This window comes from Rhea americana, unplaced genomic scaffold, assembly GCF_003343005.1.
Source record: "Rhea americana isolate MKP2758 unplaced genomic scaffold, rheAme1 scaffold_7, whole genome shotgun sequence".
NCBI lineage: Eukaryota > Metazoa > Chordata > Aves > Rheiformes > Rheidae > Rhea > Rhea americana.
In genome coordinates, this window is record NW_028186867.1 from 9,719,350 (window position 1) to 9,740,496 (window position 21,147).

Here is a 21,147-nt window from a genome sequence, read left to right on the forward strand (position 1 = left end):
TTCTCCTCTGGAAAAGGGGGAAATGTTCTGTAGACAGTGGAGCAGTAACTGTTGATAGTAAGAGCAGTGTTTTTGCTTGTCAGGAAACAAAAGAAATGACATGTCAAAACAGACAAGATGTTGAGATTAATAACTATTCATCAAGCTGCCATTCACTGCAGAATACTGTTGACTTTCCTGGGTTTCCATGCTTAAGTATTGCTTTTCAGTTCCACAATTTTAGAAAGGCTGATACCAGCTACTATGAACATTAAGTAGAAAAAAAAAAAAAACTATTAGTAAATTCCTATCATGTTTATGCAGCTCTGATTTTAGTAATCTATCCCTAACTTACTGATCTAAATAGGGCAGGTCTTTGCTAGAGCTGAATGGTGTCCTCCTCTGCCTCTTGGGAGGACAACTTTAGGCCTGGGGACTGTATCCATTGGCACCTCTTCCTGGGATCTCGAGATGCTGCAGAAGTTGAGCAAACATGGTAGAGTTAGCGAGGAAAACTGTGGGAGAGCTGCTGCTGCTGCTGGAGAAARGCTAGATGTTTGCGTTCAGCCTGGGGGCCTCAAGATGAGGAAAGCCCACTTTCCTGTTGTTGAGGTTGCAGAAGCTGGGTTTGCTTATATAATGCAAGTCTTCCCTGCCCACTTCTCTCCTAGGATGCAGAGCAGGGACGACTACAAACACAGCCGAGTTTTATTTTTCACAAGGAAGCTGAGAGGGCAGCTGGCAGCAGCAAGCATTGGCGTTTGATTTGTGAGCCCCGTGAGTAAATCTGAACTGGGAACGGTTGCAAAATCTGAATTTCAGAAACAAAAGACCATTTTTAGATGCTGTGGTTGCTCCCTCAGGGCGTATGTGTGTTCCCTTTTCTCCCACCTAAGGCAGGGTGGAAGGGAGCATGGCTGCCCCAGCCTCCCCGAAAGGAGGTCGCTTCCCAGGCAGCTCCTGCTTTGCTGCCACCTCCTATGACTGCTGCTGTGGGCAGCCGTGACTGATAGCTTCCCTCAGGAAAGCTGCCACTGCTGAAACTTTGCGCTTTAGCTGCCTGTGCCGTTGCCAGATCCATTTAGTACATAACGCATTTTGCTCTCAGGAATACACAAAGGGTTCTTATGAATGCTAAATTATGTTGAAAAGACTTTGAATCTTTTTGTTTGTTCCAGGATGGAAACATTAATAGACGAGCCAGGGGACTTTGAAGCAAAATACAAATGCCGTCATGTCACAGGTCACCGTCTAAGGATGAAGAGTCGTGCTCTTTTCCTTTTCGTCAGCCCTACTGCACTATCTTGTTGGACAACCTGGACTGGGTTTGGCTGATGAAATTTGCTCTCATCCTCGCCATCGTCAGAGATACGAAAATGATTCTCTCTTCCAAATCAGCAACATATGGACCAGCTCAGAGAAAAGTGCTGACGCTTTTGTGTGGGAAAGGAAGAAGAGCAGTTTGTTTCCTAATGTAAAGCACAGTCTTCTCTGCTTGTAGGTTAGTAAATATTTGGCAGGAACAAAACTTTAAAGCAGATGTTTAAGTATTGAATGCAGGGTTTTTTTCTCAGGCTGTTTCTGCAGAAAGATCTGCACAGTTGAACTATGAACTCCAGAGTGGCCCCACATCGGCTGTGAGTGTGTGTGTACATATGCACATATTGCTTTGCTATTGCTACAATTTTTATTGTATAATTCCCTTGGTAAAATCTTCCAGGACAGAGCTATCTGCTGTAAAAACAGGGTAAGTAAAACAGCAGTGGGAGAGAGGATGTAGGAACAGGGAGCTATTCAGAAAACAGCAAGTGTTGAATCGTTTGTTGTTGCAGAGCAGGGCCAGGGACTTTGGAGCCCTTTCCCCACATAAAGCTCACTCAAAGCAATACCTGGAGGATGTCAGCACTGCTTCATCAGTTTTACACTCCTTTTGCACCTGCAACAGACATTTGAAACATCTCTGCATCTCTCAGATGTCTTGTTCGGCCCAGGCAGCTTGGTGCTGCTCTGCAATGAGCAACAGTACCACCCCATGGCCATCTGCTTCAGCACACCTTGCCTTCCCTGGGGACACCTGAAGTGAGTGCTCGATCTGTTAAACCTGTCTGCAGGTTCACAGCAAATGCTCAAGAGCGCCTGAGCYGCAGTTACATTTCTTGCTTCCCCTTGTGCACTTGGATGGGGTTAGAGGATCAGCCCAGCCTGCGCCAGGTATTGCCAGATGTTTGGGGGCTTTGGGGGGATTTTGGCAGGTGAAGTGTGCGTGCAAGCAGTAGAGGGCTATTCACCATTTTCTTTCTGCTGGACGAGGCCCCATCCACTGCGTGGAGTCGGGGCAGGGAAGAGAGGGAGCCCTGGAGAGGGCTGCCTGCAGGGACGACAGCGACGTGGGAGCCCGGCCAGCTCTGCTCCCCGCAGCGCCCGGAGCCACCGAGGAAGCACGGCAGTCGGGCACTTGCGAGTACRTCGTGCCCGTGGATGCTGTGAGAGCGTCGAAATGTGCCAGATGCCCTACAGTAAGGGGGAAATAGTGTGGTTTTAGACCTCTGWTAAAACTAATGATTTTTCTGGGCCATATAGCTTCGGTTATTACCAAAGTCTGTGATGAAACACTAAAAACCAGGGGGTTACTGACAAGAGAAAACACACAGCGCTTGAACATTACTCAAAATATTTTAATGTACATGCTGTATCCATTTTAAARAAAGGAAAAAAAATCTTAAMGACAAAAGATGGCAGAGGATGTGACTTCATCATGCCAAAAATAAATATTTAAAGGGACTGAAGCCAATAGTTTYGAAACACCTCTTGTTCTGGCATGTGATAGCCAGCCTTAGAGGTAAGGAAAAGGAGAAAGCAGTATTTATTTACCTGATAGATTAAGTTGATGTRATCAGTCAGGTAAATAGCAAGCATTTTTATATTAATGGGGGTCTTTTAACAGCTCTAAACTTGTTATGAATAAAAATACTTAATAGTTTTATTCATTTATACTTGGCAGGCTGGAACAGCTGTAGTATAGTGGGTAGATAATTAGATACTTACAAAGAGTTACGACTGACATAGAATAGGACACTTAACTGTATAACTCCTATTAGATGAGATGTTTGAGTAACAATAAGGGTCGAACACTTAACTGCAGGACAGCGATGTAGTAGTAGCTATCGGCGGTGCAGTATCTGCCTCTGTTACACAGTGAGAGCTGCAAGTTCGACAGTCTGGACCACGCCAACTGCCCTTATAAAAGTGACAGCCTGCAACCAGCAACTCCCCAGCCCCTAGTTCAACCTTAACTTCCTCAGTGTGGGATTGATGGCACTAGACCTCCCAGCTGGTGCGATCTCCCCCAGTTTTTTTCTCAAGAAATACAGCTGTGGAAGGACTCCAGCTCCTTTCTGTCCTGTGTGGGTGGCTGAGCTTGGAGATGCAGAAGACAAGATTACCTCAAGGACTAAACATCCTGAACTCAGAACCTCTCATTCAGTGGCAATACAGCGATTAAGCCCAACCTAAAGTAAACAGATATCTAAGTCTAGTCAGCTTCTAGACTGTGGATAACAGGACTTCAGACATGGCCCACAGCGGACATCTAAACTTAATGTTTTTATCTGTAGAATAATCCAGTCAGAGCAAAAGCCTTTCACTTCTTTATCAGGCTCCCAGTCACGAGCAACATGCAAGCTCCTAGGGAACCTGACCCGCTCTGCTTCCTTTGGGCAATCATTGACCCAGGTCAGGACTAGTTGAGGGCTCAGACCACCGCAGAGCTAGGGTAGTGCTTACTGGGGGTTGTAAAGTTGCTTTTTTTGCTGGTAAGGGGGATGGATGAGTTTCTTTGCTTCAAGTATGGCATGAGCAAGCCTCCTGCTGCTATAGAAACTGAGTTTGTCATGCAGCAGCCAGCTCTCACCTGTGTTAGCTGAAAGCTTTTTTCCAGTTTTCAGTGCCTTCACTAGGAGCTAGCATCTTTGCTGACAGGCTGAGCTTTGCCTGCTGTAGAAGCAGATAGGAGTCAGGTTAAGTGATTAAATAGTTAATTTAACTGCAGGATGATTTGATGCTGGTGCATGTGCTTCCACTAGCAGGCTGCTAGCCATAAGCTGTAATCTATGGAGCCTCAGGGAATACACTGGAACGTTAAGCACTGAATCCCATATTTAAGGATATAGATATTTTTAAAACTAGCAGTAAGCCACCAATGAATGTAGCAGTGTTTTTGCCAATAGCTACTTGCAAAGCTAAGTGCTGATGGCAGCCTTCATCCTGTATAATGCTTTCATCCCAAAATGAAGATGGCACCAGCATAGGATTCTTTACCTGGGTGGCTCCTTTGCCAATATCAGAAGCAAAGCCTTATTCCTTAGTCATTGTCAGATTTTTTTTTTCTCTTGCCAGGCTCAAACTGTCAATAGGATAGAGACGGTTACTTCCCCCAGACAAATGCTTACATTGAGCAGTTATACTCAGTTCAGCAGAACAACCACCTCTTCTTATTTCACTACCATCTAGTTTAGGCACTCTTTTCTTGCTGCATTCCTAGCAATTTTCCAACCGGCCATCCGTTCCCACACGCTCTCAGCACTCCTCAGTCAGGGCTGAGGACACCAAGAAGGCAGAGCGCTGGCTCTGTAACACCTAAAGCCACTGGAGGGTCCAACCCTGGTGCCCCAGACAAGAAAGAGCCTCTGTTACTCCCAGCTGCTCTGAAGTTAATGAGGTTACCCAGGAGTGAAAGTAATGCAAGGAAATACACCACCAAGCCCACAAAACTGAATGCTCTGGTTTTCCAAGGAAGCCCTAATTTGAACATAAGCCACGGTCATACGTTGCAGTTCTGCCGAGGCCACGTCCAGAGAGCAGGTAGGGCTATGTTTAGCTCCCCTTCTCCAGTGTCAAGGTGGCTACCAGTCAGCATACTGTACTACGCTATAGTCACATTCACTATACTTGCTTCAGCCTCTCAAATTCAGTACACAGCTGAGAAAGTAAACGTGTGTGTGCRCGTGCATGTGTGTGTGCCCTATTGCAGTCTGAATGTGGTTAGTGCTGCAATGCTGTGTGTTCAAATCAATTTAGGCTAAGAAAAGCACGGACCTTCTCCTAGATCCCTGCTAAGTGCCCTAATCTCAGCCTTTCCTGTGTTGGAAGGGAACAACCCAATGATCACTGGCTTTTATAATGAGTTGTTTATGAAGGAGACCTGTTCTGCTGCCTGCTTAGGTAGGCAYGGTCCAAAGATGTGGGACTGGGCACAAGTTGCCTCTGGACACTTGCAAGGTGGCTCCCTTCCGCTGCCTGTGTGACCCCTTCTGTGCAAGCAGAAGTTTACAACTGTAAAGCATTTTACAGTCCAAAATGGAAGTGCTGCTTTTAAGTAAGTCCTGCGACCCTGACTGTCTGATGTCGATTTTTCTCCTGAACACAGTGATTAACACAGAGCCAACTGTAACGTCTGACCTTGTGAATATGGAGCTTGAACCAGTGTTACAACGGAGACGCAAGGCTCTGCAGTCAGCAAAGGCAGTGCTCAAAGGATTGCACTGAAAAYAAGGAATTCACTTGCTATGTCAAAAACAAGTACGCCTGCTTGTCTACATGTTACAGTGCTTCACTCTAAAAGAGAGTGCACACACACCATGCTGTTATCCATAAAAGCTATGGCTGCATGTGCTTTTATGGCTTTAGCCACATGAGAAAGCTGTGACAGGAATAACCAGCAGGTTCATGTGGAAGACCAGAAATTTCCTAACTACCAACCATCTTCTGAGTGAGAGCATGGAGTGAGCAAGAGCTGTTACTGGCAGYGCTGCTGCCACAGGGGTGGCGGGGAAGGTGGTGTGTGACCATAGAAAGTTAAGCACGCCAAGAAAACTGCTGCTTGAATCCTAGCCACTTCCGAAGTGACTGACTAGCCATTTCAACAGGGCTAGGATTTCACTCTCAGGCTAAAGATGCTGATACTAGTACTGATCGATAATAATCAAAAACTAGAGATGTGAGGGATGCTAAAAGAGAACCATGGAAAAATTGWACATAAACAGAATGAAAGCCAGCATCTTTGGGATGGGAGAATGCCCCTGTGGCAGGGACAGACGCTCAGGACTATTCTGCTCTGAACACAACAGCAGGCTAGGTGGACCAGCCCAGCGCAATCGCCTCAGAGCCAGCCCATCAGTACAGAGTCAGTAGAAAAGCAACCAGCACAGTTAGGCTCTCAGATGAACTCAAGTAAAACTTTAGAGTAAATGTGGCCCTCATTTTTCTTAACTGGTGAAAACAYGGAAGTGTGACAGCTACTTAGAAGAAAAGCTGGCACAAAACGGGGAGAGGGAGGCATCATTAAATGAAACAAAGAGGAAGAAAATGTAAGCCTAGTAGCAGGAAAGACTTTGCAAGAGAGGACTGGTTCACTCTGCCTTGCAGAAATCCTGATGGGAGGGAATGCAGGGTGGCAGACTGGGACAGTCTCTCCTGCCAGCCCATGCAATTTCTTGGCAGCATCGCTCTGGGAACTGCCCATCAAGACCCTACACGTAGGAGCGACAGGCTCCAGGCCCCTCTTTTCCGTTGTTATGTGAAGCCATGTTACCACAGCTGTCATCCACCAGCGTTGCTACTGGTACGGTATGGCTGCACGGCTGGTGCTGGGGAAAACATAGTGACTGGAGATCTCCCCCCCACCCCAAGCAAAGCAGCTGCAGGGCAGCAAAGGCTGCCACAGACTCTGATGGAAAGGACCTCACTGACTGCTGCTGCGCTGTCAGCATGGTCCTTTCTGCACAGCCCAGCTCAACACAAAGGAATCAGACTAAAGCAGCTGGATACACGGCTATTTCATATGCGTGCAGGGCAACGCTGCGTAGGTCAGGTACGTACTTCTGATCTGCAGTTCTACAATTTGTGCTTCACTGTAAAGGAATAAAGATTTTTGAGAAGCCTGGCTGTAAGTCCATGTATTTAATAGGCTGATAAGGTAGCAAGGTAGAGCAGGTACCCTATAAATATTTTAGAAGTCCTTATCCAAAACCAATCCCTCCTACTTTAAATGTAATGCCTTCTTAACACGGGAAGAGACAGTGTATTGAGACTTGCACATACTGTAACAACACGTATTTTGAGTATCACTTTTAAGAAACCCACTTCTACTAAAAAAAAAAAAAAAAAAAAAAAAAAAAAACACCCAAATGACAGACCAAGATCTCCCCCTAAGAAGAAGGTAACAATGATCTATTTACAAGAAAATACTGCTTCAGTTAAAAATGCTAAAAACCATTATCTCGGAGTCCATATAAAAATAATCATCTATGTATGCACACACATATTTATACATATTTATGGCTTTTACATGCTTCCACCTTCTCTAATAAATGAGAAAATATAAATACTCCATTAGTTCTTTTTCTCCTCCTCAGGTTTTGCAGCTTCTGCCTCTGATATGGTGTCACTACCATATTTTTTCACTCTGTTTTCTACTTTGGCAAGTCTCTGCTTCACTTTTTGTTGAGATGAGGTGTATTCTGCCAGGAGCCTAGCAAACCTGGTCTGTAGCGTATCCAGAGCTGTTTCAAGTCTTTCAACTTTTTCTTCCAAGTCTTTTGGGTCAGCTCCTGCTTTTGCTGCTTCCTCATCTATTAAATTGTCTTTCATCAGAATTTGTCGCCCTTTCTCTTCCAGAGCCTTTTTGGCGTCTGGGTATTCAGTGAGGGCCTCCATTAAATCGTCTTTAGACAAGCAGAACAAATCAGAATAGCCAATGCTCCTTATGTTGGCTGTCCGCCTATTGCCAGATTTGCTACCTTTGATGTTTAGGATGCTGATTTCACCAAAGTAGCTGCCATCACTTAGGACAACAAACTGTGTTACGCCATCATCTGCCACCACAGCCAATTTTCCCTCTTTGATAATATACATTTCTCTCCCGATATCTCCCTTTTTGCAAATATAGTCTCCAGGACTGAATACTGTAGGTTTCAGTTTCAGCACCAGTTCAATGAGAAGTCCAGCTTCACAATCCTGGAAGATACGCACTTTCTTCAGCGTGTCCAAATGGACATTGATGGCAATTTCAGCCTTCAACTTGTCAGGCAGGTTTTTAAGAACTTCCTTCTCATCCACTGTTTTCTTGTTAGTCCAGAGGTAATCAAACCATTTAATAACCCTGGCTTCTAAATCCTTCGTCACTTTTCGGAAATGCATGTACTGTTTAATAGAATCGATTTTGGCCTGGAACTCTGCCCTGGAGGCGTTCATGTTGGAAATCATGGAGCCCACATTACCAACAATGGTAGCAAAGATGAGCACACCCACCAGGAAGTCAATGACCACAAAGAGATACTCTTCATCTTTCACTGGAGGTGGGGTTTCCCCAATGGTTGTCAGCGTGAGTGTTGACCAGTACAGACTGTAAATGTATTTTCTAGACAGGCGCCCATACTCTGGAATGGACACATTGGGGTAGACCCAAGAGTCAGTTCCAAATCCAATGAGCTTTGAAATTGCAAAATATATACATGCATTCCAGTGGATGATGATAAGAATGTATAAGACAAGATTTCCAATGCGAAACATGTTTGGATAATTTGTCCTGGTTTCTGTACGGTCAAAAAACTCAAACAGACGAGAAATCCTCAGCAAGCGGTTAAACCGCAGTTCAGGGTAGTTCAAACCGAGCTTCAAATATGCCAGGTCCGTTGGCAGAAGAGAGAGCACATCCAGTTTGAACTGCATAGTTTTTGTGTAATGATCTCGTAATTTCTTTTCATCCTTAACTAGCAAGCCTTGCTCAAGGAAGCCTTTGAAAAATAAAAGCACATACTTTACTAGTTAGAATAAACGSGAAGTTCAGAGTTACAGTCAAGAGTACTGAGTAACTTCAGATACCTGAGAACATTAAAACTGGAAYTGTTATGCATACAAACAATGATGTACTAGGAGTTCATTCGATGAAAAATATTTCATTGTAAATTTAAACAGCTCAAGTTTCAAAGCTGGTTAGTAATGATATAAAGAAATTACTTGTATTATTACATAGTGTCTCCTGCACTTTTCCACTCTATTTTGTGATGACTGTGTCCGTATCTTTTAGACATCTTTGCAAACAGAAAGGGAGGATTTGTATATGTCTCATTTCTCATGAACCACTGACATGACTCGTAACTAAAATTAAGCATGTTTTGATTGCATATAAAGTCATAGTGGAATATTTTTACATAAATTCCAAGAATAATGGAATGTTAGAAATGTTCTCAGAGCAAAATAGATAATYGTGAGATAACAAAAAACAGCATTTCCCCCTGTTCCCCAAACTATGCTTTTTGTCTTGTATCCAATGTTAGAGCTGATAGGCTTTTCATGTGCAGAAAATGGTTTGTACTTTTTGGTGATTTCTAGTGAGACAGCTACTAARCAGAAATCTTTCTACTTAATATACATTGTCTCAGTGGCTATCCTAGTGCTCAACACCTTGAGCAGAAGGAAAACGTGAAGTGATTATCACCAAACACATGGGACTCCTGAGAGTGTTGGTGATTTGTCACAGTCTTATTATTTAAAAAGTTACAACACTGTTAAGATCATATTGAAGGGTACTCAGTGGAACAAAATCAAGCATTAGAAATGTKGGCTATATATGCAGTTACTTTTCTTCATCAGAAAGAAAACTAAATAGGAAAATTAGTAAGAGAAACTACTTAGCTGACACAAGTCTACTCCAGATTATATGAAATCATTTTAGAAATGATTATGAGTATCATCACTTAAGAATGGCTTCAGATTTGTTTGTAAGTTAAATCTGAATGTATTTAATTAATATATAGTCATATTTAGTCATGCCAGAAGAATTATTTATGTTCTAGAGACTCAAAAGAGCACCAAATCCAATATAGCAATTCTGTTTCTGATTCCGCCACTGCTCCCCCAAAAGACCACATGTAACTGATGTTATGTCTCTGCATACTGGTGTWTCATCTGTAACATGTGAAAAGAATGCCAAGCTACAGTGCTTAGCAGTTAAAATCCACACACAAAAAATGCTAGGTAAGTTATTCAACACTAGCATTTTCTTTCAAAAAATAAACACATGGATGATCCTGAGCCAGATGTGAAATCAGACAGGTTATCTCAGATTCCTGATTCCAGAAAGAACTAGTGTTCCATGCAGATTTTTCCATCTACATTCTTCTATTAAAAAAAAACCTTTGATAGTCTTTAAAATTACCAGTGAATACTTTGCTTCCATTAGATCATTTTTTACTTCTTTATTTTAAATAGCTTCAAAATTCCCTATAAATCACTGCCTTTCCATTTTTGTTGGGGTCTTATCCCACAAAATGCATTTATGTAAAAAGTACCTACAGTACAGMTGTAGTAGTTTGTGACAGGAACTAATTAGAATACAAGAGACCATGACATGCRTTAATAAAAAAGATTCTGGTTGCTTTTCACACCCTTTGGACAGGGCCTCAAATGAATCAACCTGTTCAAAGGATGAACAGTGATTTTGTAAATACCTTCATATTTAAACACGGCTATTTATATCACCCCATAGTCTTATATCTTTCCAGCCTGTAAGGACTCATTGTTTTCCTAATTCCTATCCTCAAAGTCAGCTACCTTAAGGAAAATTTTGTTAATTACTTGATAGAAGAACAGTRTTTTATATCTTTATACTGAGAAACRTCTGACAACTCATCTGTGTATTCTATTTATACTTTTCATTCCCGTGTTTTTGCTCAGGACAATTTTCAAATCATTGCTGTACACTGATAGGTCTTTATTCAAAGAATTTAAGGAAATAATAGATTTTAAGAATTATAAGAAGACATAAACTGCAGTAAGAGACCTTAAAACAAACTGCAGCTATGTATAGATATGAATTCTCATAGAAAAGCTGCCTGAGCAGTACAGCTGCAGAGCTGTTTGTTAACTCGGAAAGCTGAAGGCAGTAAAAAACGTTCTGCAAGGAACAGCCTATGCACTATGAAATACTTGCTGCAGTTGAAAATGGAGACACGTTCCAGTGTCAGCCCACTAGACCAGTCAGGAGGAGAATTCCACCTTAGAAAAAAGCATTCCCTGTATATCAGGAATTACTAGATTTTKCTACTACCTTAGCAATCCACAAGCATCTACTTTTTCAGAATACAAGCAATTGCTGATGGGGACCGAGCTGCAGTTCCCTCTGCCTCATACGACACTGCTGTATTTCTGGAATCTGTTGCAGTTTCTGTTATATATCTGTACGTCTGTCTCATGTATRTGTGTGTATCTCTTCAGATATCTGTAAGTTGATGCTGACTACAAAGGGAAATAGCCTTGTGCCATGGATGCGCTACCATCTGAAAATTACAGAAAATCTGGTCAAATATGCCATTATGAACAGTGCTATGCACCCAAACAGAAGAAGCTGGCCAGACAACTGAATATCTGACTCATAATTATTAAAATAACTTTGGAAACACCTTCATACTGAAGGGAATTAAAAAGCCCTCAGGTTTTCTTGTCTCCTCACAGAACTAGAGTACTATAGTAAAAYCTTTTGAAAACATCAAACCATGAGRTATGCCAGATAAAATCAGCTGCTGAAAGACGTGAATCCTTTCTGTTTTGCAGTACACAGTCACCAAATAGCTGAAATACAGTGAAACTGGCCCAGCTGCTAATGAGAGATGCACCACAGAGAATCTGCCATGGATTGTGGAAGCTGTGAGGCTTCCTAGATCCTATTTCCAAGTCAGTCTCTGCTGTTGGACAGCCAGGGAGTCATTTTCTTCCCCAAAGGCTCCCAGGACCTTTGTCCCAAGGGCAGCTGTATCTTGCCAACKTATCTGAGAAGGCAACTGACACAGCCAGGGGCCACGAGGGGTTGTTATGCCAAGTTGTCAAAGATTTGAGCACCTAAGAGAACCACTCACKCCAGTGAGTGCCTCAGACTGCAGCACAGATCTGCTCTGAAGCATTCAGAAAAGCTCTATGGCAATTCTGCAGTTCCAAGCCAAGCCTGCAAAGCCAGTCTTTTAACCACGTTTTGACAGCCATTATCAAGATAGCCCATGGAAATTTTATAATTGCACTTGTATTGCCTGCACATGCTCAATTTCTGCACAGTTGTCTCTTCATTCCCATGGCAGAAACAGATTTAACTGCAGAAGAAAATTTAGTGGGCACAGCTAGTTTTTTTACTACAGGGAAAAGGTGAAGCCAAAAGAAGGGCAGTCTTGAGATTCAGGCTGCTATCTGAGAGATACTTCTTTGTTGAACAAGGATTGCTCGTTTTAAAAATCTAGCTTGCTGCTGTGAGTTGTGTGTTTCCCAAACTGACAGCATTTATGGTTACAACTTGTCATAAGCCATCATTAATATCAAACTGTCAGTCTGATTAAAAGAAAATGTAAAAATCAAAGATTTAAGAGAACTCTCATTTTTATAATGATCAGTGCAGTTTTTGACCCTTTCAAGCAATATTTTTGGCTGTATCTTTACCATTAAATAGAACAGACATGAAATGTTTTCTAGCCCTGAGACTAGCTACTGCAACAGCTTGTATTCATACACCTAAACTCTCCCAGACCCCCAAAAGAGTAGCAGTGCCAAACTGCCTCCTAGGAACAAGTCCCAGTCTCTGTTATCACCCCCCTACACTGTTTGGAAGAGTGCTAGTTGCCTAGACCAAATCATGACAATAACTATTCTAGCAAATTAACAGTATGGATCATTGTGCATCGTTGTTTAGGCCTACACTACAACCTTGTTTAGTTTAAAACAGATGTTGCCATTAGAGCTAAAATCAGTATCATTTGGGCATACTCAAGTATGAAGTCCTCTCCGCCTGTCTGGACTACAGAAACTGGAAGAGGAAGATGAACATAAACACCTCATTCATGGCATCGCACTGTCATCATGGACCCTTTTGCCTCAATCATCCTTCAGGAAGGAAGCAGGACCAGAGTGGAAGTGTCTGGTTAATCTTATACCATCACCACGTAGCATAGAAGGAGACAAAGTCAGGAGCTCATAGAGCCTGCAAGAAATATAGCTGGTGGCAAAAGGGCAGCACTACCTGTTTCAGGCAGAGGTCTGCAGGCAGGAGACAGAGACAAGTGCCAGGTCTCACACATGGCCAACTCTAAAATCAATCCTGAGCATGCTGCTGCATCATCTGGCTAAGAAAGCAGAACGAGTGGGGTGTAGCTGGCCTTTTGATCTATCCAATATGAAAAAGCAACCTATCACGCACTCAGTGGTAGATGGCATGGAAAGTATCTTATCCTTCCTTCCCCACATGGCCTGTTACAGTCACTTTGGAGAAGAATGTTCAGTCAGTCTTTGACCCACCTATTTAGCACTGATAGGACTGGGGTTGGAGATGAGGGAAGTGCAGGTATTGGGAAGTCCAGCCTCACAACAAGCCAATTCATTATCCCAAAGCCTCCATTGCTGGATTCTGCCAGAGACAGGGTATTACACTGGTCAGACCCCACAAGGGAATTTCTTTTTTTTTTTTTTTTTTTTTTTTTTTTCCAGCTTTTACATCCATGTCATTATCTGAAAACAATGTAAAACCATAAAAGGACTCACCTGTCCTGAATCTGACAAACATGTCAAAAGCATAGATGATATCAGAGCAGTAGTCCAAAACCAGCCACAACCTAATATGGTCTATTTGTAGCTCATCAAAGCAGGCTCTAAAGAAACAAAGATATGACAAAATTTACATCAACTGAATAAGCAGAGCACTCAGAATGTGTTTACTAACAGTCTGTTAGTGCATGTCACCAGCACTGAACGAACTAAAGGTAGTGTGTCTCCATGCGTRCACATCTGCACACTGCAGCTATGTCTAAATAGACACTAGCAGCTTTCAGAATTTAAAGCTATTTAAGCCAGGAACAAACCTAAAACACATACATGCAGCACAAGTGCACAAAGCAGCACAAATACACATATGGAGGGATGCATATATTCCTACATTTAAACATGTACCAGATTTTATGAGAACAGTCCCTAGGCTCTCCCAACCTCACATCTGCAAGTGCGAATAGGTCTAGATAAAAATTCATACACATCTCCATTAAGACAATTCCCCCAAAAAATATTTGCTTCTGAGAGGCCAGCCATTCCCGTCTCTTCTTGCCATTTTCTACAAAGTGATCTATTTCCACAGCACTCCTCCATTTCTTCAATTTTGGCTCAAACTGTTTTAYATTTCAAAAGGGAAAATACACACTCCAGTAAAATCCTCCTGCCCTTGAAGCATCTATAGACCCCTCATATTAATGTAAAATGACCCCCTCACTGCCCCTACTCCTTCCTGCCTTCTTTGCTGTCCTGCCCCTTGAACTGCCATGTATATTCTCTACTGCATAGTTAGAGACAGTTCTCCAACGACGGTTACCAAGCCTATGGTGGCTAAGRCGCATCTTTGCGTCTAGCCAGTAGGTGGCATACAAAGGCCACTGCCAGCGCTCATGGGATGCTTTYTGCAAGTTACAATCAATTTACACAGGCAAAGAAAGATTAAAAATAAAAAAGCATTGGCCACCTATTTCCCCTGATACGTATATCATATATCCCTAAAGATATGTGAACTATAAAGCAAATTAGATAAGCTTCCCAGAAGATACCACAGGGAGATAAGATTATGATATATGCAGGAAACATAACAAGATACTTTACATTTGAAATCTAAAATCATTATTAAYTTAAAATGCATACCTGCATACTAGCATACACCAGTTATAGAACACAGGTGCTGCAATTACAGTCAGCCAGTTGTAGTACATATTGCTTGAAGGATCTATCACAAAGATCTCTTTTTTCTTCCTGGAAAGTGAAACATACAGATTTACACTGGAAATGTAATGAAGTGACCTTCTGGATCTCCCTCTGCTGGATGCTGATCTCATGACTAACACACAGCTGCCTAAGAAGAGAGAGTATCCATGCCAGCATCCCAGACAAGATACCAATATCAGCTGAAGTTCCATCCCATTTGACATAATCTACTCCTGTCTGATGCAACTTTGGAAAAAAATAYCAAGATTGGAAAGAAAAACAAAGATAATTCAAATTGGCGCTGGCTGAAAATACCACCATTTCTGCGTATGACCCCCGAAAAACAGGGAAACATTAAATRTTTCTCACTGTCATTCTAGCTAGAAGGTGATAGTCCACTCCTAGAGGAAGAATCTTCATTTGGGGATTAATTTTGACATTTTTGGCAAATCCTTATATTACTGAAATGACTGTATGAGCATGCATTTAAACAAGTTAAATATACATACTCAAACAAGRATTGCACAAGCAAGACTGCGTGCACATACATACACAGATCCATGCATGTGTACTCACACACACAGAGTGCAGAGACCAGAACTAAAACATGTATTATTATGTAAAATTCAATTTCATACATTCACAGTCCAGGCTCCCCACACCTGACAACAAGGAGGTGCCAAAAGAAATGTGCAGGCCTACAATTTAGCGTAGACTTAAAGAATAGCACAGCTAACTGGGCATATATTCTGAAGTGTCTTGCCCCAGCAAGAAAAGATAAGCAATTAATTAGGCATCTTGTATATAATCAGAGGAAATAATACATTAGTGGATTGTTACATAGAAGTTATTCCAATAGTAACATGTTAATATGATCAGTAAGCTGTATAATAGTGAATGGAATATGTGATTGAACAACACTTGTATATGTGTATATTTTCCTAGTTTCCAGGAATGAAAATACTGAAACATGTAAAAATAAGACAGTTGACATTTGTGTGTATTTCTGGCACTATCTCTACTATCAGTTGAATATCAGCCCAGGTGACAGTGTTAATAGAGAAGGTAATCTTAACTTCAGAAGAATTTACTTCGCCACACACTCAATAGATTTTGAGCCGTTTCTTCTAAAAACTTGGTGACTACCTCAAATCTGGTGACTGTGAAATACTGTCTTCATATGATAGATTACACTGCTTTCTAGGCATTTTAAAACATGCATATTCTTTGCTGAAATTATTTAAAATGATTTAGGCTAATGTAAAACTCAAGCTTTCATTACACAGTAAGTTGAAAGAGAATCCTTAGAAGAAAAGGCTTTCAAATCAAAGCTTTTATTAAGAGAGAAAGCCAGGATCTGGAGATTAAACAGATCCCATCTGGAAACAATTCCCAACTAATGTCCCTACACCTACATAGCACACACAGCTATATCATGTATATGAACAAACTTGCAATATGTTTACCTAACATACTCTGTAACTGTGCAGTCCAGTTAAATGCATTCTCCTTTTATCTGTTGCCATTGTCACATTTTTGTGACTGGTAATACTAAACTGAATTGTGTTCAGGTCAAATCTGGGGGGACTAGACAAGACCAGGATATATTTCTGTTAAGAGTGTTCAAATGATCTCATTCTTTGTACAGAAATTCAGCAGCTCTTACTCAGCAGGAGCAAACTTTATTAATCATTAGTAAAGAATTACACCATATTAAGTAATCAGATATTACTCAGGGTAAGCACTGACAATAAGCAGACATCTTACTCATGTATTTGTCAGAATTATCAATAAATGAAACTTCTTACTATTTACACGTAATATTTTTATTCTTTGTCCAAACTAGACTTTTAGTTTGTCTGCTTTGAGTCATTGTATGCATATTGTAACTGTAAAAACCCTGTGCAGATTTGCAAAGCAAGCTGCTATCCTAACATGCACTGATAGGGAAAAAATGTTCTTGAACAGCCAGCCAAAGTTCAGAGGTAGCTGAACTCCCTTTAACTGACCTGGGAACCTGTTCATGACAGGTCTTAATACAGGTCTTAAAGATGCAACAGGTTTGCTGAGCAGTTGCACCATTTCAAATTTATGATTCTACGATTCTAAAGGTTTGACAGGATAACATTATGCAGCCCTTAGAACAGTAATCATAGTGGCAGTATTACAGCAAAATGCCATACCATGCTCTGTAGTGTCGAAAGTGTGTTACAAGTACACATTCATTCTTTATACTTACTCTTCTTTTTTTTTATCATCTTTTTTGTCATCTTTCTTTTCCTCTTTCTTTTCCTCCTTCTTTTCCTCTTTCTTTTCCTCTTTAACCTCTTTCTTTTCTTCCTTTTTGCTGTGCAACATAATGTAAGGCTTAGCAACATTACTAATTTTCTACTAGTTAGGGGAGAGGATCAATGGTAAGATACAAGAAACTATTGACTGGATGCTGGACAGGGTAGGACAGGGTTTCTCAGCAGAACCATTCAATCAACTGGTGTAAATGGTTTACAGACTGAGGCCTCTAGAACTAACAACAGCACATTATTAAACCAGGTAACCAGCTGGCTGATTCTGCGCATTAGTCACTCATGTTCTGTTGACTTTTTCATACATCAGTGTACCGGGCTTATTTTAATTAAATGTTACAGTTTGTCTTGCAATGGTTTATAAACTATCAATTCTTGCCATATATGAACCCTCACAGTGCCTGTGGAAGCTTTAGTACTGATTTAATGAAATGAGTCTGTTTCTCCTCTCACAGTTCTTTAAAACCAACATAGCCACAATTAATTACCTCTGGCTTCAAGAATTGGCTTGGAGAAGAATCCCAGCCAGCATCTTTGAACAAAGACTGAAAATTCAGAAAAAAAAGAAGTGTCTCATTTCACTTAACTTCAGACCTCTAAATATGAACTAGCTATTTTACACATACTTTACAATCAACACAATTAATCCAAACTATTTTAAATCTCTACAGTAGAATATGAAGACTTGTGCCCCCAAAGCACATTCTCTCCATCAGCTGTAAAGCAAAAATACAGATACAGGTGTCCATATGTGATCAGCTCAGTCATGCTCAAGCTGCTGTCTTTTCAATATTGCCACTGTATTCAAAGCCTGAACATTAAGCATGAAATTCCATCCTCACTAAATAAATCAGAGTTTTGCATAGGCTTAATGGAATCAGGATTGTCCCCATGTTTATTAAGTGATAGTCACACAATAAAACAGAATATATATGGACAACAACTTCTGCCATTATACCTGCACACCACTATATCCTACCATTCCACAGCATCCAGCACAGACCCAAACTACAAGATTTARTCCCAGATACAGGTTGCCCTAGAGTTCAGCCATACACAGCTTTCAGCTTATAAGAATGCAATGAGCTAGATGCAAAGATGGATCTGATTTACCCCGCTCTTAGGCTTATCTAAATGTAACTACAGGGAGCATAACTGGAAGAGAACAGAGCCTTAGTGTTTATTGATCTTCTAGTTGTACACCCACCTCAAACCAAGCAATATTGTTTCATTTACCAAAGCAGATTTCTACACAGCAGCAGGAACTTCTATTCAGGTATTTATTTCTCTACCACCGGCCTCCTGGACTTTTGTGGCTTCTTTTTCAAATCAAATCCACCCCCTAAAGCACCTTCTTACATGGAAAACATGTAAGGATTTCACTATAAATTACTGTGCTTGGTGCCTGATCTGAAACCTAACTCACAACTGCTGTCGTAAGCATTAACATACAGATCAAAGATATTTCAAATGTCTGGCCTCTTACTTGAAAGGAAGAATTACAGGTAAACATAATTTTCAAAGGTTACTGCCACTGTACATTCATGATCATCATTACGCAGGGAAAAATAACTTGAGATGGAGAATCATTCAAAAAGTCTCAGTGGTGATGAACTTTGGAAGGAATATTTTGACAATTCCAACTTTCTCCTACATTTTGTTTGGAAACAGGTATCTAATGCTGATACCTCTTCTTCTCTGGCCTAAGATGTCCTTCAAACTCATCTGCCATTACAGGCATTCTTCGTATGTGAGACCCCTCCATTTCCTTGTTCACTGTTCATCTCCCTTTTGAGATAATGTTATCACACTCCAAATACTTTTAGTCTAGCAATGGAAGTCACTCAAAGGAAAAAGTGGGCCATAATCCTCACAATGTTTTCAAAGACTTGGACGCATCACCCAGAGTTTCTCAAGGACAGGCACACTCAGGTCTTTTACACACTGAAAAACTCAAAGCTTCAACAGGAAGTGCAACTTTTTTCTTCATCAGTGCTGTTGAATAAACTAGAATACARTGATTAATAAAACAGTTGTTTGTGCTTATCCTCCTTGACAGCACTACAGTGGCATCTGTTCTGTGTCTTCAGTACACTAAAAGGAGTGAGCATTTTCAGGCTGAGAAAACATATCTTCATCAGTCCTTATAAAAATACTGTTGTAGTCTCTGAATGAATCTAAGATTTACATTTTTCATTTGCCAAGTACTCTGCMAATCAAAATTTTCAGACTGTCTGGAAGGTAGACACAAAAGTGTTGTTTTCTTTTAGGAATAATGAAACTTTGACTAAATGAAAGTTTTGCCCAAGGTACACAAGTCACTTTCAGAAACAAGATTAAAATGCAGTACTCCCATTCTAATTGGTCCTTCAAGCCCTGACTAGTAGGCCAGGCTTCAGGCTTTTAGTGCATTTTTTTTAAATTCCACAAAAAATAAAATGCTGCCCATTTCTATCATTGTTCTCCGTACAATGATTTTCATTTTTATAGTCATGAAACCAAATCAAAATGTTGCTTCAGGAGAAGGAAGACCTCTTGTTCAGATATGTTTATGAAGGTTTTGCAACAAACATCAGCGTTGGGTGATTTTAAATTACAGGAGTTCTTCACCTTTTCAAGAGACTTATTTTTGGACATCTTTTCAAGAGACTATGAGATATTTTGTTAAACATATAAAACAGATTCCAAAGAACAGTTTCTGTTAGCGTTGTTGTGGTGCAAGCCACATTATATTGCCTATGTCACTCTTTCTACCTCTACACTAAGAATGTCTGCCTAAACTAAACTATGTATTTTAGAAAGATGCTCAGTTTTCATTCAGATTGAACATACAAAAGGTATTTTTGGTACCCTGCTGAGCATCAACTTCTCATGTAACAACCTGAAATTTTTGAAGGACTTGATTTGCAAAAAAGACTGGTATGTTAACAGAGGAAAGACATTGTTAGAAGATGAACACATGGATCTCGTTTAAAAACTGAATCATTAACAAATTTATTGGCAATGCAGTAAAATCAGCCAGCTGAACTAGATGAGGTAGGGACTAAACGCTTAATTAATCAAATTCATTCCTGGAGAGGTAAAGGCAACTGAGGAGAAAAAGGAGTTCACGGGGAACATGAAGGATGCTTCTAGAATTGACAAAACAAGACCTTTCTCTGTAATTAAACTATATACTTAGGAAGGGCTTAGGAAGAGATAAGCAGGAATATATACTACAAATATTACTAGGCTGAAAAGGGAAAAAGAGAAGGAGCTAGTGGCAGAAAGACGTTCAGAAGTTATCAGTACTTACTCTTCATTGGTGTTGTTACTATAGTTGACATTAAAACTGGCCAAGGGCCAGTGACTGCAGCAGGTTAAATAAAACACATTAAAAAGCGTGAAAGACTGTTAGCATTTCATATATACATTTACTAACATGACAGACTGACTTACTAGCCTCTCAGATATGTACTGATAAGATCAGGAAGGTCAACTATGACTGCAATGATAAGCCCTTCTGCATAAATATTTTCAGGCACTCGTTTCCCTTTATCATATGCTGGGCATACATGTTTGTGACCACATCTGATGCCTGAAGCTTGTTCTCAGGCATATTAGAGCACGGCAACATGTACCTCACTATTTATAGCCTTGTACCCATCTGGCTGCTATTTTAAGCTTTCTTCAATCCTTTAAAGTCCTACTCACAGATGCAGTGCCAAGGCTGCTGGACAAATAACAAGCATACCTACCAGTGCTGCAGAATTAAACTTCCACGAGAGCACAACTGGGAGCTACTGTCACATGGCAACAGTGTAAATCTGAGAAGGCAAAGATAGACACTTCCAACTTCACTTCTAATAGCTTTTATATAGAGGTTTGTTGGCCCAGGATCAATGCTGTTCTAATGACTTTTAATCTGCAGTTGCTACTGATCCAGAAGTCTGAAAAATCTCTTGCCCGCTGGCTTGAGTGACTGGAGGATAGCAGTCTGGCTAATTCAAGGAAATGTGTTAGGAATGCGGATTTACTCTGCGTTTGAGCTGAATTTCTAAGGAGCAGATCAAGTGAAGAAGATAACATGGCTCTGCTGGCCTGCCACAAGTCA

At 40.9% G+C, this 21,147-nt stretch overlaps 1 protein-coding gene across 2 annotated transcripts in view; it reads right to left on the reverse strand.

The window, feature by feature from the left end:
- Positions 1 to 2,633: 2,633 nt before the first annotated feature.
- Positions 2,634 to 21,147, reverse strand: part of CNGA3 (cyclic nucleotide gated channel subunit alpha 3) — a 41,029-nt gene continuing 22,515 nt past the window's right edge. The window contains exons 5-8 of one of the 2 annotated variants that reach the window (XM_085321516.1): positions 16,991 to 17,098; positions 14,692 to 14,799; positions 13,555 to 13,661; positions 2,634 to 8,771 (exon numbers count right to left, since the gene is read on the reverse strand). In XM_085321516.1, the coding sequence (XP_085177642.1) occupies positions 7,369 to 8,771; positions 13,555 to 13,661; positions 14,692 to 14,799; positions 16,991 to 17,098 (1,726 nt within the window). In that variant the 3' untranslated portion in view covers positions 2,634 to 7,368. The remainder of the gene's footprint in view (positions 8,772 to 13,554; positions 13,662 to 14,691; positions 14,800 to 16,990; positions 17,099 to 21,147) is intronic. The other variant, XM_085321517.1, reaches the window with a different exon arrangement.